This window comes from Ricinus communis, chromosome 10 (genome assembly GCF_019578655.1).
Source record: "Ricinus communis isolate WT05 ecotype wild-type chromosome 10, ASM1957865v1, whole genome shotgun sequence".
In the NCBI taxonomy this organism is placed as follows: domain Eukaryota; kingdom Viridiplantae; phylum Streptophyta; class Magnoliopsida; order Malpighiales; family Euphorbiaceae; genus Ricinus; species Ricinus communis.
Genome location: NC_063265.1, coordinates 17,283,630 through 17,299,030, shown reverse-complemented (window position 1 = coordinate 17,299,030; position 15,401 = coordinate 17,283,630). Strand labels below are relative to the sequence as shown.

At 28.9% G+C, this 15,401-nt stretch overlaps 1 protein-coding gene across 1 annotated transcript; it reads left to right on the top strand.

Annotated features, from left to right (window-relative positions):
* Positions 1 to 254: 254 nt before the first annotated feature.
* LOC8284320 (dof zinc finger protein DOF3.5) lies at positions 255 to 1,849 on the top strand. Its single transcript, XM_002524015.3, has one exon. It carries the CDS (start codon positions 711 to 713, stop codon positions 1,635 to 1,637), a length of 927 nt encoding a protein of 308 aa, XP_002524061.1. The 5' UTR covers positions 255 to 710; the 3' UTR covers positions 1,638 to 1,849.
* The last annotated feature ends 13,552 nt before the right edge of the window (positions 1,850 to 15,401 follow it).

Here is a 15,401-nt window from a genome sequence, read left to right as displayed (position 1 = left end):
ATTTAGAATTTATAAATATATATCAATTATCTATAAATTATAAATATATAATAAAATTAGAAAAAAAATTTCGAATATTACTTCTATTTAATTTAGTTAAAAGAAAAAGGACGAGAATTTACAAGGGAAGTTTTTACTTTCACATGAAACATAAAAAAAATTGTGAAAGATAGGAGCATTGGGCAAACATATGGACGTCATATTTAGGAAGGAAGTGTTATTCAATCTAGGTTGTCTGCTCTCCTAAGTAACCTGAATTAGCCACTCGAGGCCGTTGCTTCCTCTCCTACCTTCATCCTCATCAATCAAAACATGCCACGTGTAACAAACACCGACACCATGTATTAGCCTCCGGGACTGTTACCCCATCACTTGTCGTCCTTAACGGCACCGGAACCCCCCCCAAGAGTTGCCTGTTAGACACACATGTGCATACACATTCCCAAGATCCTAACCTACTATTCTCATGTGCCCTCTTAACCAACTAAACCACCAATGCCTTCATGTGCCTAAGAGTCCTCATATTTTGAATTACCCTCTTATACCACTCCAAATTCACAGCATCAATGCCTTCTACTACCTCCTGACACATCCCATCTCCCTCTCTCTCTCTCTCTCTCTCTCTACAACCACTGTACAAGAGAGCGAGATATCATAAGGAATTCTTGTATTATAGCCTATTTATATATATGAATTTGAAATGATTTGGGATGGACCGAGGATGGAAGCCTAATGTTGAAATATCACCAAATTGTCCTCGGTGTGGTTCTTCAAATACTAAATTTTGTTACTATAACAACTATAGCTTAACTCAACCCAGATACTTTTGCAAAGGTTGTAGAAGGTATTGGACTAAAGGCGGTTCGCTGCGGAATGTCCCCGTGGGCGGTGGTTGCAGGAAGAATAGAAGAGGGAAGTCGTTGAGATTGTCCAGTACTGATGTTGCACAGTCCAAAAGCTTAGGTTATGGTGGTGTAACTGCTGATTCTACTAGGCATGTTCATGGCTATAAAGGGATTAATCCCTCTATTGAATCTTGTAGCTCATCGACAAGGTCAAATGGTTCGCATATTGATCTTGCACTTGTTTACGCAAACTTCTTGAATCCACAGCAGCCAGATCCCAAGACTGCTTCGTCAGGTTTTGAGATGCAAGAATTGGGTAGTGATCATTTTGATCCTTCTCTTGACTTTTCCGGCATTTCAAACGTGAATTTGGATTCAACTACAGTTCAACTACATGATATTGGAGACCACAATTTTGCTGGATGCATCCCTGCTATCTCTGATTCTTCCATGGGAGATCCACCAAGTGACAATCATCAATTGATGCACTACTGTGGAGTAGACTCATCATCAAAACACAAGCAAGAAGCTAATGATCATAAGATTCCACAATGCACAAGTATTACACATGACCCAATCAACTATGGATTGCCTCCATTGCCAGGGGAGGAGATTGGTTCTCAAGAGATTCTGTGGCCTAGTTCTCATATGATGGAGCATAGTCATACCTTGCAAGTAACACAACAGCAGGCAGTTCTTGGACCGGATCAAACTCAAGATCCTAATACTCTTTTGTTTGGTAATTGGAGCCCTTTTGATTTGTCTAGTGATGATGCTTTCTCAAGGAGTTGAACGCTAAAAAGGTTTTTCCTTCTCTTTTTATTCATCAAATCTTTTCTTGGCATTATTATGTATAGAATGTAAAATAATCTATACATGTAAAAGTTTATGCTTATTACCTGACTTCTTTTTTTAAATGATAAATAAGGCATATGGCACCTATACTTTTGTTTTCATTCCCTGGGAAATTTTGTATATTAAGATTATCAAAGCTTCCATTATAGAGTCTGTAAAAAGTGAATTTCAATTCTTGCGGAAAAAGATGTTTGCTATCGTTTTGTTTCCTGTTGATAGTTTCCATTTCCGAATTCAAATTATTTATTTTTTAATTACAAACTGAAAATAAAAAAACCCAAAAAGAAATGAGTCATGAAATTTTATTTTTCCGAGAGAAAAATAATCTTTATTAGGCACTGGCCAAATCACGCAATAAGATGTCCTCCAAGAACTGGGGAGGCTCATCAAAAAAGTGGGACAAGCATATAAGTAAGCTGCTTCATTAGAACCCTGATTACAAAGACAAACAAATTGAGCAGCAATAGACCCAAATTCTGAAATGTCCAAAGAGCTCCAATGTAAAGCATCTACCGCAACTTTTGCATCCAGTTCAAAAATCTCTCTGCTATAGTGCAGTTCAAGTATCCAAGATAAAGCTTCTTTAAGCCCCATTGCTTCTGCCTCTCTTACAGAGAACTGACCTTGACAAAATCGAGTACGTCCAGCAACGAAAACACCCTGATCATCACGGACAATCATGCCCAACCCAACACTATCTCCGCCATGTACTGCTGCATCGACATTACACTTTTTTTTTTTTTGTTCGCAAAGACATTACACTTGAAACTCCCACTTCCAGGCTTCAGCCAACTCTGACTAAAACCACTCTGAGCATTCCCTCGATTCACAGAATCCAAACTCATCCTCGCTTCCTTCCATTGTCAAAGAAAACCTAGACTGGTGTCCACTGTCTGACTTGGCAGAAGAGAATGACTTTCCCGCAGTTGAGAGTTTCGCTGACGCCATATACTCCAAGGAATCATCAAAACGTTACACATTTCATCACCACACAAAATGTATTTGCTGTCCACTCGGATACCCTTATTCATATGCCTTATTTATGTCGGTAAAAAGTTTATATTTTACTAAAAATATTTCATTTTGGAAACCGTACAAAAAGTTAGACATAAAATCGGTACCAAATATTTTTTTTTACTCTATTATTAATAGTATATAATGCAGTTTTATCTGAAAATGGAGGTATTAAACTTATAAGGTTTTTTTCTTTAATTATTGTATTTAAAACTTATAAAGTGTCTAAAAGATTCACTATCGAAGTGTTTGCCTTTAATATTAATCAAGTTATTAGAAAAGTGAGTTTATTATGGAACGTGAAGATAGAAGTGCATTCTTGCCTTATATGATTCCTGCATGTAAGGAAAGAAAATAGATGCATTGTTTAGTCATAATGGTAATACATTGTTTAAGTTTCTTATTTTAGAAGTAATAAAAAAAGATACTAAGTAACTTTGTCATATAATTTTGTAGAGCCTCTAGAATACCTCAGACGGCCTCATTTTCAAATAAGAAATAGATTTGGAAAGACAACGTGTGTGTATATATACAACAATCTTCTTCTTCTTCTTCTCGTCTAACAGCTTCACTTATCTTCTTCTCTCCATTAAAACACACTTAAACTTCATTGCTTTAGCTACTTAGTCATCAGAGGGGACAAGACCAGACCCCGATCCTAGAATGGACATTTTGTTTTTCTTGTGTAGATTTTAAACATTGGAAGTTGTAATTGGTTGGACAGGACATTGCATATTTATTATTTTTAGTCTTATGGTTGGCGTCTCATAGTCTCAGAGACGAAACGAGAGGAAACTTTTGTTTAATCCCAACAGTAATTTTCAGTTATTCCATGATGAACGAGCTTGTCCCATCTCTTCAATAAAAATTTTGCTCTTGTCTATTTACTAGAATTAGCCTTAATTATTTCTTTCGAGTTGTTCGCTTAAAATATTAATTAAAATATATTTTTATAAGTATCATATTAACGTTAATTAAACAAAACAGTATGCATAATTAAAATAAACTAAAAGGTTTTAAGAAAGATCAAACTTTTCGAATATAGCCTATATTCACAGTGGCACAATAAATTCAAAATGAAATGTTTGTCTAGGTGCATCTAGTTCATCATGCCATTCTCTTATAACATAAGCAGATCTCACATTTTAAATCCATCAATAAAACTTGTCAAAATGAAATTTGATTATTATAATATACTCGATGAGCTAAGGAAGGTCTATTTATATTCTAAAAATAATTATTCAAAATTATTTAAATTAAATTTAGATTTTTAATATTAAAATGGTTTCAACTAGTCACTTAATTAGTTGAATTTTTAATTTTTATAAAATATTTATATTTCTTATTTTTTAATGACAGATATGTTTTGGCAAAATCTCTCATCTATTGGCTTGACTCCCGCTCTATATCGCGTTTCAAGATTTATCAAAATCAGAAGAAGCTTCTTAATTCTCAATTCTAGTAATGTCAATGCCTGATGCATATATATAGACATTTGCCTCCTTTTAGTTGCTGCTGCTATGTAATTCGATTTCATTAATCTCTATAAGTTGCAGCCCCACGTAAAAGCAATTAGAAGCAAGTCGAAACCCTTAACTGATTTAATTAATTAAATTGTTGCACATTCTATGATCTACTCAAGTTTTTCTGAATGACCATGTCGTCGTTGCCATGATGATCTTGAAGTGCAGAACGAATCAAAGTTGTCTAATTCTAGAATTTCTTTTCATGTTAATGGTTAATTAGTGTGGTGGAATAATTTAATCTTTTCATTACTTAAAAATATAGAGTGATGAGGCCATGGTTTTCATTTAGGTGGGCAGAGTTTGCTTGAGAACTTGGAATCATATATAAATATAATAATAACTTAGTGCACGTAAAATAAATAAATATCACATGATCCCAGAAAACTCCCATGATCCAAGAAATTGATGATTCCCACAATCATGTTTGAAGTAGTTTATGGATATGGAGTTATGTAATAAAGGGTCGATACATTTGATCAAATCAAATATTTTCGACAATTAGTAACGACATCTTGTGAAGAATTCAAAGGGGTTTTTTCTTTTAAAGAATTTTCTGAAAGGGAATTCGAACTAGTTAAATGCTACAATATTAATTATATTAGTGAGACCATGGCCACACTACATAAGTGTCTATGTATATATTATATCAAAATTAAATGAATGGGTCAGCTGGTACAGTGCTTAACTATAAATCAAAACAATTTTCATTTTCTATTCTAAATTTGACTAAGTAATTCTTTGTCATTCTAATATTACAATATAAATACGGTAACTTATTGAAATAGAACTCCATATAACATTTTGAAGTGGTGCCACATTTTTGTTCATAAAATAGTTTCATATTTTTATTCATAATTTTTAATGAAATCTAAAACTTAAATTGTTAATTTATTAAACTTTATTTTTCCAGAAAAAGGAACCAGAACAGTTTCCCACCAAATTAATTAAAAGAAAAGAAAAGTGGGAAATAATAATTGTCAATCCGCTCATACTACATAATAGGTTGAGCATACGGTTTGGTTCAAAACCAAATAGAATCATCTCTATTGAATAAATCGAACTGAATTAAATTTTTCTATAAATTGAAATAACCGAATAGGATTAACCGAACTGTATATAAATATGAAATCGAGTCAAACCGAATTATAGGATAAATCAAATAATCGAATCGAATAAATCGAACTGAATCTAAAATCATTTTACATTATATTAAAATAAAAATATATGTTGGTAAAAAAATTAAAAAAGTTGATTATTTCGATAAAATTAAATTTTTAATATAAAATTAAATCGAACCGATATGATTTTAATTTTTTAAAAACTTAAATATGGTTTTATAAAAAAGTATCGAACCGAACAATAAAAATCGGTCTGGTTCGGTTTTCAATCGTTTTGGAATTTTGCTCATCCTATTACAGAGACTTGTGCTATGTGTGTATATGTGGCCATATGGAAACTTTGACAGTTGGGGGATCGCAAAGAAAACGATGAGTATATAAAAATATTACGTGTTTTTATTATTTAATAATTTTTAAAATGTAATTTTCTAAAAAGATATAATTATAAATAGTGACAAAAAAATATATTTTACAGTCAAAGAGTCTCAGTTTTCAAGAATCTATTCATCTACATCGGTCATTATTATGATATTGTATGTGTTTGATATTATGGGTTTAAAATTTAATAATTTAAAATGTCATTATTTGACTATTAAATCGATATTATCATATATCAATAACTTTTTAAATTACAATTTAATACTTTTGTTATAATAAAAACCACATATTAAAAATTAATTTTTTTTTCTTATTTTAAGGTTATTGAAAAAGATATTTCTCATTTTAAAATGAAATTTTGGCAAATTTCCGATTTAGGGTAATCAAACTTTAAAAAAATAAATTATATTTATCCAATATTGAAATCGACGGACAACAATTAGAGAGTTGTGTTCCGCCTAATGAAGAGGCCGACACTTATACCATTATATTTCAGTACCATGAAGTGGCTTGCAAGGTACTTACTAACTAAAAATACATTTTCTTTTATTCTTTTGTTTAAAATAAAATCCTCTAATTTATAAAACTATTATTATTATTGTTATTATTTAGTATAAATATTCCCTTAATATTTTTATAGAATAATTCCCTAGTGTATACACCCATTAATAATATTATATTATTTTGTGTTTTTTTTTAAATACTCTCCCTAGTTTATGTATTATTAATAATATTATTATGATTTTTCAGTATATAATAATAATAATAATAGCTGCAGCCGTAGTAATTGAATAATATTGAATGAGTCATCACTATTTTAAGATGAAATCTTCTTAATTACATATTAAGGAATAAAAAATGAATCAAACATAAATTAGGAAATAAAATGAACCAGATAATATTTTTTTAAAATATCAAAGTAAACCAACAAACTAGTAAATTAATCGAACAATTTCAATTTGATTTGATTTTTAATAAATTTTTTAGATAAATTAGTTATATTTTTTTTATATTCTTAACTATATTTATTGTAGAAAGAAACTCATATTACTAAACCAATCAACATATATAATTTTACTAAGAAGTAAATAAAATATCATTTAAATTATTAAATTATATATATATATATATATATATATATATATATATATATATATATATAATGATAATTGTTTTAAAATAATTATAAAAACAAACTCTTTTTCTATAAGAAACAATTGTTGTCGGCCAGTTGGAGCTGTCCGCCAGTCCAACTCGGGGATAGCTATAGTAAGTCTTTATCCTTTCACTTCAACAAAATTTATTCTGAAGTTAAGAATTTATTTTAAAAGCACCTTCAAGTGGGAATTTACTCAACTTTTACTTTAAAAGAGAAAATATATTTTACGAAAATGTTAAATTAAGAAAAATTTTCTAGAAATTATCAAATGATGAAATCACAAATTATTATTTATGTAATTATAAAAAATAAAAAATAAAAAACAATTCCAGCTTTATATGTGTATGCAAATTGCTTCATGTTGGCATATGGATTCATCTACCTAACTTCCATTATATGTAATTCAAAGAACAAAAAGTAACAGCCATTGTAAAGAAAAAAATAAAATAAAGAACAGAAGATATCTAGAAAAGAAAAGAGTCTAAACATGATAAACAAGGACGGCTGAGTACTACCTTTAATTAGCTCAAACTAATAAAATATATATATTATTCAAGAAGGAATCAAATCACTTCAATATTAAAAAAAGGAAAGAAAAAATTAATTAATTAAAAAAAAAAAGCAAGAAAAATTGACCCTTATTCACCTGAAATTTTTGAATAAAAAATGGTTGCAGCCGGTGGATGTGGAATTCATTTAAGATTGGTTTTTCTTTTTCTTTTTCTTTTTCTTTTTTTATCAGGAGAAACAATGAAATTGGTAGAAGTCAGAATAAGACGAAGACAACTGTCAGATAGATATATGAACAAAATTGGAAAAGATCAATATTGATCTCAACTTTGTTAACAATCATTAATTTCCTCAAAAATAGAACAAAATACATCTGCCATCAAATATGTATATGAATGGACACAACTTTTGTATCCATGTATGTGTCTGTTTTTGCTTATCTAAATGAATTATGTATACACTAATTGGTCAATTACAATTCAGAAGGGGATCGAAACTATGGGATTCAATTGATGCTTTCTCTCTGTCAGTTAAGCTGGACATGAAACTTGAAGATTTGCAGGTATGCAAGCAGAATTCTTCCAGGCTCTAGCAAGAAATCTTGAACCGTTTCTCCTTTCCCTCTCTCTCTTTTTATTTTTATTTTTATTGTAGAGTTTTTCTTTTTCATCGCTTTCTGTTGCCAGGAAAAATAAAATAATTAGGAAATTAAAGAAAACTCATTCTTTTTGCTTATAAATTCCTAACTCTTCTCCTTCTATATCCATGTCCTTACATTTCTCTTGATCATCTTCTCTCAATTTTCCCTGTGTCCCATTCCCTCATTATTGTCAAAGACAAAGATGAGAGAAGATGAAGGACGAAGATGGGGTCATATGTTGCCCCACTGGCTGCTGCCTACTCCTTCATTCCATGCATTCTACTTTACGCTACTCTTGCTGAGTTCTCGAGGCTTGACCATCTATACCCAACTATTTAACCACTTTGATTTTAAGTTTCTAATTTTACCATTCGTTGAACCAAATACTCGTGGGAGTATACAAGTAGCATGAACACTTGCATAATTAATCAAAAGCAACTTTCCATGGACAAGGAAAGCCATTCAAAAAAAGTCATGAAACATGCTTGGTCAAAACATAAAAATAATAAAATGCAAGGAAAACAAAGGAAGGTTCTAGTACAACTACCACAGGGAAACGCAGTGATGAAATGCCCCCAGGTGGGACAGTGAAGTCGTTGCTTGGACAACTGTATGACTTCTCTGGCCAGCCTCCATTTGCAAGATGTGGCTTAGCACTACTTGAATTACTCGAACTAGCAACACTACCATTTCCTACAGTTTTGGAAGGTGTCCACATTCATGTTGGAAATTTTCTTAACCTTCTTTTCTTGGACCTGAGCAATTCCCTGAAAAAATACCAAAGAAGTCAATGGCTTTATCATCTATAGCCAAACCTAAACCAGAGCCAATAGCAAAAATGAGGAGCATCTAAACCAATGAAATGTGCCATGTTTTCTTGACACATCAAAAATCACCAAGCAATTGCAAGTCCAAGTTTTTCAAATGCACAAAACACATATAAATCATTTACATACACAGGATAACAAATTTCTGACACTAGCATATACACTATGACAATTGAACCATCCTTACAACAATTACTAACTAGTTTCACTATGCATTAAAATGGCTGCTTCCAAGAATAGAAAATCAGCATCATGCTTAATACATTGATGTAGCATACCATTAAAATCTCGTGCTGCAAATCTAAACTAAGGCATTCTAGGACGCAAGATTCTTAATAAATGGAAAAACAAAATACGAAAGAGATAACAAACATCATAACATATAGCCTTAACCATTAAGAGTTTTGACAAGGTAATCTGCAGTAACAGTTGTCCTCAGAATAGGTCGCATAAGCATATCTCTGGTTAATACTTTGTAGCTGAGCATATAAAGTATCAACCAGTGGAGTAACTGCCAAAGGATTCACTGGGTAATTAAAAAAGGCTTACTTAAATACATTAGATACTAATGCACAGTAAATAAAAGAAGATAAAATATAAAAGCATTTTCAGCAAGCTTCAAGGTATTAAACCATTCCTACCTTCCAGAACTTGATGGTTTTATCATTAGCAGATAGGAGAAAAAGAGCATCATTGGCTGTTTGTCACCATCTGATTTTGTTAATTTTCTCCTCTATTTCCAAACTCTTGAGATAGTCAAACTGGCATCGATACAAGCACACCCGGTAAAAAATATCAATCAAATTTATTGATATGGAGTAAATCTCAATGATAATAGAAAAGAATTATATTAAATTAGCTTTGCTAATTTATTTCATTATTAAAAATATTATTATTTAAATATATAAAATTAAATTTTTTATTTAATTATTTTTATATATTTAAATAATAATATTTTAGCAATGAAAATATTAATTTATTTTTTTTTATTATCATTAAAATTCACATCACGTAATAAATTTAAATAATAATTTTATTAAAAATTAAAATTAAAATAAATGCTAAAATTTAATACTAAAATATAAAATTTAAAAATTATGGAATAAATCTCATAAGAAATGAAAAGTAAACAAATTTTTCTGGCAAGGAATGTGAAATCATAACTCAGGACATCACTTCTTCTTCCGGTTGTTTTGAAAAGTGTTCGTTTATGTAAAATGCCAATAGGAAGTCAAATTGGGCGGCACATTGCTAAAAAAGCCGTTTTCTATTCATCCAGAGTAATAGATGATCATGCTGTCATAGAATCATGGGTCATAGAAACTATACAGCCGTTTTCTATACAGATTCATGGGTCATAGAAACTAAACCTTTTTAAAAATCACAAAAATAGAAAAATTAAATAAATTAATACTATAATCAAGATTTTCATTCTCAATTGCAAATAAATTAACTAAATTTATTTTAGATGTATGTAGTGGTAGGCTATTAAAAATATGGTGTTGCTTTATTTTGTATGGTAACTATTTAAATAAAATTGATAAAAATATAGTGTAATATTGATAACGGTGAGAAGCAAATACTTTTTAAATTTTTTTTTATCAATTTATTCTTTTTAATCTGCCTAAGGTAAAGATCTATACTCTAATATTTCAGGTATTTTAACTGTTATTTACTTGCTATATATACCCAATTATAAATATTTTACATATTTAGTTCACACATTAAATTATAATTTTTAAAAATTTAAATGTTAATTATTAAATTTTAATAAATATATATATCATTTTATAATTATTTGATTTTTTTAAATGGTGACCGATTTCACATATTTAAATATTAATAATTATCTATTTCAAATACTAAATTATAATTTTAAAAAATTAAATTTGATTGTCAAATTTTAATAAGTCTAATTATCACTTTTGTAATTATTTCTTTTATTATGTTAAAAATCCTTATAATTTTGATAAAACTAACTACTATATCATTCCTTCTAAAGTCTATGTAGTTAAAGAATTAAATTAATAAAAAAAACTAGAATTTCAATCTAAATTTATTATTAAGTTGTTTGTTTGTATTTCATATTATTTTATTCTAATTCAATAAATATAAAATTTTCATGTTTTATTTTTGTTTTTATTACCTTTCCTTTTCTTATGTATATTTTGACACTTCTCATCGTATTTATTATAAACTCTTAATGTGTTTCAAAAAAAAAGTATAAACTCTTAATGGAATTCAAATTGTCTATATAAATGAATGTATTTGTGAAATTAATTAGATTTAAAATATTAATGGTAGGAAATTTGTTATTGATATTTTTCCAAATAAACTCATTTATAAATAAAAGAAATTAACCATTAAATGAAACATGTCAATTACTGAATTGTACGGCATTTTGAAAGATATACCCCTCTTACGAGGTTGTTCTCTAATATTGATAAATATACCCCACTTTCGGGGTTGTTTTCTAATATTAAAAAATATACCTTTTTTTCGGGGTTGTTTTCTCATTTTCAAAGATATATCCCTCTTACGGGGTTTTTTCTAATATTAAAAAATATACCACTTTTTTGGGTTGTTTTCACATTTTGAAAGATATACCCCGATGTTGTTTTCTAATATTGATAAATATACCCCTCTTGCGGGGTTATTTTCTAATATTAAAAAATATACCTTTTTTCGGGGTTGTTTTCTAATTTTGAAAGATATAGCCCTCTTACGGGGTTGTTTGCTAATATGTACAAATAATACACGTCTTATGGGATTATTTTCTAATATTAAAAAATATACCACATTTTGGGGTTGTTTTCTCATTTTGAAAGTTACCACATTTTTGGGTTGTTTTCTCATTTTGAAAGTTATACCCCTCTTACGGGGTTGTTTTTGAATATTGATAAATATACTCCTTTTACGGGGTTGTTTTCTAATATTGACAAATTTACCCCTTTTACGGGGTTGTTTTCTAGTCTTAAAAATATACCACTTTTTTGGGTTGTTTTCTCATTTTGAAAGATATACCCCTCTGACGAGGTTGTTCTCTAATATTGATAAATATACCCCACTTTCAGGGTTTTTTTCTAATATTAAAAAATATACCACTTTTTTGGGTTGTTTTCTCATTTTGAAAGTTATACCCCTCTTACGGGGTTGTTTTTGAATATTGACAAATATACTCCTTTTACGGGGTTGTTTTCTAATATTGACAAATTTACCCCTTTTACGGGGTTGTTTTCTAGTCTTAAAAATATACCACTTTTTTGGGTTGTTTTCTCATTTTGAAAGATATACCCCTCTTGCGAGGTTGTTCTCTAATATTGATAAATTTGACAAAACTATCCCATAATATTGCTTATAATTTAATATGAGAAAATGATCCCGTAAAAAGTGGTAAATTTATCAATATAAGAAAATAACCCGTAAATCATATATATTTATGGATTTGAGAAAACAATCCCGTAAAAGTAGTATAATTGCGAGTCTAAGAAAATAGCCTCGTAGAAGAGTAAATTTTTTAATATGAGAAAACAGCCCCGTAAGAGGGATATATTTATAAATATTAGCCAACAACCCCGTAATACGGTGATATTTATCAATCGGAGAAAATAACCTCGTAATTTTAGTATATTTGTGAGTATTAAAAAACAATCCCGTAATAGGGGAATATTTATAAATAGGAGAAAATTACCCCGTAATTTTGGTATATTTTATATATATTTAATTTTATTTTAATTACTAATTAAGATGTATACTTATTTTCTATAAAAGATACACATAAATTATCGATTAATTACATAAATTAAATTGTGGTTCTATGCTTTTCTGCGAGGATATTATTGGCCAAAAGAAAATTTAATTCATTGTATAAGCTGAACCTATTTTCTTTTAGTGGTAGTTGCTAAACATATTCTCCGTTCAATGGTATTTTCATTTGAACTTTTCATAGTAATATCAGAGCAAAAGTCCGAAGACTGAGACTCAGAGATAGTTGTATAGCTTTGGAGTTCAGATTAATCGATCACTTTTCTTCTGGTAAAGTCTCACTTATTTAATTATTTCTGTTGATAAAAACAGTAATCATAGATCACTTAGGAGAAGCAATGAAATTGATAGAAGTTAGAAGAAGAAAACAATGGCAACTGTTAAGTTGCACGAAAATAAAAATAAGACGATACTAATCTTAAGAAAATTTAAAATATTAGTATTAATTAGATATTAGATTGAAACGTTTAGTACTATCAGAAAGATATACCTATATATTATAGGCAAATTATGCCCTAAACCCTGATCACTTTGCAGTGTGGTCCAGAGACAGGGCTATCGTATGCGGACAATAATCCTCGTTTTTTTTTCTTTTTTTTCTAAATTATTATAATACAATAAATTATAAAAATTATATGTTGAGTAAATATTTTTATATTTATGAAAATAAATTTTTTATTCATACGTTGTACGATTGTCATAATTATTTTAATTTTTTATAATAATATAAATTAAATTTATAGATAAAATTAAATAGAATGTTTAATATTTTATAATTATTTTTGATATTTTTAAAATAACTATAAATTAAATATTTTAATATCTTTTGTAATTTTTTTATACATAAATATAAATTTCATGTGTTAGAAATAAATATATGTGTTAAATAATAATTCTATATATCAAAATATAATGATATGCCAAAATTTTTTTATGTCTCAGAGTTTAATATTATATATATATATATATATATATATATATATATATATATATATATAGGTAAATAAAATTAAAAATTAATATAATTATTAATATTTTTTATTTTTTAGTTAGTCATACTCTAAAAATAATAAAAATTAATATACTTTTGACAAGTGATAAAAATAAATTTTCTATTAAAATATAATTTTTAAAAAGTTTTTGTTTAAGAAAATGATATTATTATTAAATGAAATGAATGTTTTACACTTTGACAATTTAAGAACTTTATCAATATATAATTAATAATCTCATAATCAAAAGTATTACATTTTTATGATGAGCATCATTATTCATCATTCATAGATACAATATTTATTTTTTATTATATAGATGTTTATTTTTTTTATTATATCAACTATTAAATATTTATTATTTAAGTGAAAATTATTCATTATTTATAATCTACATGTTCATTAATTTATTCTTGTTAAATCAATAGTTATAATTTTATATATGTTCATCATATTATTATGAAATATTTTTTCAGATAAAAATAATGTTGATTTCTTATTAAAGTTAGACTCACTGTATTTGTCACGACCCTATCTATGGGTCCGTGACCGGCACTAGGGAATGGGTAGGCGTAGTAAGCCTGACATTCACTGACTTAAATAAATCTCAATCTCATTTTTCTGATGCCACAATTATCTAAACAATTAAATTTCACATAACTAATTCGGTCTGCCAGAAGAATTTGGCGAGACCCGAAACTCAGAAAATTTACAACTGACATATCTACTATTACTACTGCGGAGAATCTAAGATTTTACAAATTAACATACCAAATCGAATACACCACCCGATGATGAAGGAGTCGGGTTACTGGTTAAGAGTCGCGGGAAGACTAACAGTCACGAATCTGAAAAAAAAAAATTGAGACTGTCAGTCTCGAGAGTGAGTTAAAATCAAATAATCTAGAGACTATTGCAGTCTTCACAGAAAATATTAATTATTCGAATCAGTATATCAAATCCTGAACATAAATACAAATCGTAATATAATCATACCATAATAGTAAAAAAAATAAATAAATAAAAATATATTTTTACTTTTACGGGACGAGTGGCTCAGTAAAACCCTAACCCCAAATTCTAGTAGCCTTTCGGCTCTCTTAATCCAATAGGTCTGGCGCCCAGAAAGAAAAGCTCGACTAGGGTCCTTACCTCCAGCCTGAACACTTGATTCCAACCAAGCCGACGCCGAGAGAGCATTGCTCGACCAGAGACCTTACCTCCGGCAATTTACTCAAATCAGCCCAGAGAGCCATGCTCGACCAGGGCAAAACTCATAATAATCTTATAACCTGTCCATGATCATTATCGGTGCACATGCGGACCTGATGTAACCCATCAGGTGGCATGTTCTACGAAAGCCACATTTCCCAAATCACAATCATCGCATTTAATAAATATCATTGTCTAATGAAATCATTCAACACATATCGAAATAAAGATTAAGAATTTAGGGTAAAGCAACGTGCAATTCGTGTGGAAAAATAATAATATTTGTATTATCAATAACATTACTAATAATCATATTTATATTATTTTTAATAATTAATAATCAAGTGAAATTTATTTATATTGCAATACTAATAATCATATTAAGCATAAATTTCTAAAATAGCATATTAAATTCAGACTTAGCAATGGTGCAACGATTAAGTGACTTTATCTCACATATTTGATATGTTCCGCAGTCCGCTCCTACTCCTCGGGTGGAGTTGGCGGGAAGGCTGAATTATCTAGTAACAAAAGATATACAATTAATAGACATTCGTAAA